This window comes from Penaeus monodon, chromosome 15, assembly GCF_015228065.2.
Source record: "Penaeus monodon isolate SGIC_2016 chromosome 15, NSTDA_Pmon_1, whole genome shotgun sequence".
In the NCBI taxonomy this organism is placed as follows: Eukaryota; Metazoa; Arthropoda; class Malacostraca; order Decapoda; family Penaeidae; genus Penaeus; species Penaeus monodon.
In genome coordinates this window covers 10,494,269-10,495,245 of record NC_051400.1, presented here as the reverse complement: position 1 = coordinate 10,495,245, position 977 = coordinate 10,494,269, and the positions used below count along the sequence as shown (strand labels likewise).

At 39.7% G+C, this 977-nt stretch overlaps 1 protein-coding gene across 1 annotated transcript in view; it reads left to right on the top strand.

The window, feature by feature from the left end:
• LOC119581739 overlaps positions 1 to 977 on the top strand; it is a gene marked incomplete at both ends in the record, with an annotated part of 64,510 nt that overhangs the window by 27,352 nt on the left and 36,181 nt on the right. The window contains 1 exon segment of the mRNA XM_037929870.1: positions 373 to 556. Coding sequence (XP_037785798.1) covers positions 373 to 556 — 184 coding nt within the window.

Below are 977 nucleotides of genomic sequence, written 5' to 3'. Positions count from 1 at the left end.
ACTTGTACTTTAAGTTACAATTTCGGATTCAAGTGAGACGGGGCCACCAAATCTCATCACTTTCTCATTAATTAAAGCTGATAGCTTAAGTCCTTAATTCAAAAAGACTTCCTGTTGTTTGTCCACATCTGTATTTAACTGAAATCAGCTTGTTTTCTTGAGTTTTTTTCCCGTTACATGCATATATACACGTATTTAACTTACATCTGCTCAATTTCCTCCTTGCAAACGATCTCAAATTCTCTTTTTACACGTACAAATACACTAATTAATCACCCAATCTCCATTTTCAGAGTCTCAAGTACCTTCATTTAGTTCGAATTACGTAAACAAGGGCCTCTAACTTACCCCTATTATCTCCTCTCATTCCAGATGGTCGCAAGGCCTATTATTCCACCAAGCGGCCGTGGACTGTGCGCGGGCCGCGATACTCATCCCTCTCGGCCGATCCATCTACAACTGCGTGCCGGTAGCCAAGTGTTCTCTGGTGGAGACTGCCTTCCTGCTGCTTGTCACGGTGTCCACGATCAACATGTTAACAACGGTATTAAGTCAAGTAAAGGAAGAGTCTCTTGAGTCATGTAGGACCTCGTAGAAAAAAAAAATCGCTATGTGTAGCTTCCTGCTGTTTTAGGCGCCACTCTGTTTCGCTGCTTCCTGAGGTCTCTAGTGTAGGGCTACGCAGAGCTAGTGGGAAGGACCCTGTCTCCACTAGGTCTTTGTCGATCTAGCTTCCTACATTTGTGTTTTCTTTTTATATATCAGCCTCCTCTTTAAACAGTCTGTTTCTTTTTTAAAATAATCAACTTAACCCTTTAATCTAAATATCTTAGCTTAGAAGTTAACATTTCTTTTAGGGAGTCTTGAATTATGCAATCATAGGCAATTTTTTTTTTTACTTATTATTCAGTTATGTTAATAAAAGGGAAAAGTGTTTAGCGATAACAAAACTGACATCTATGAAAGACACGCCGAAA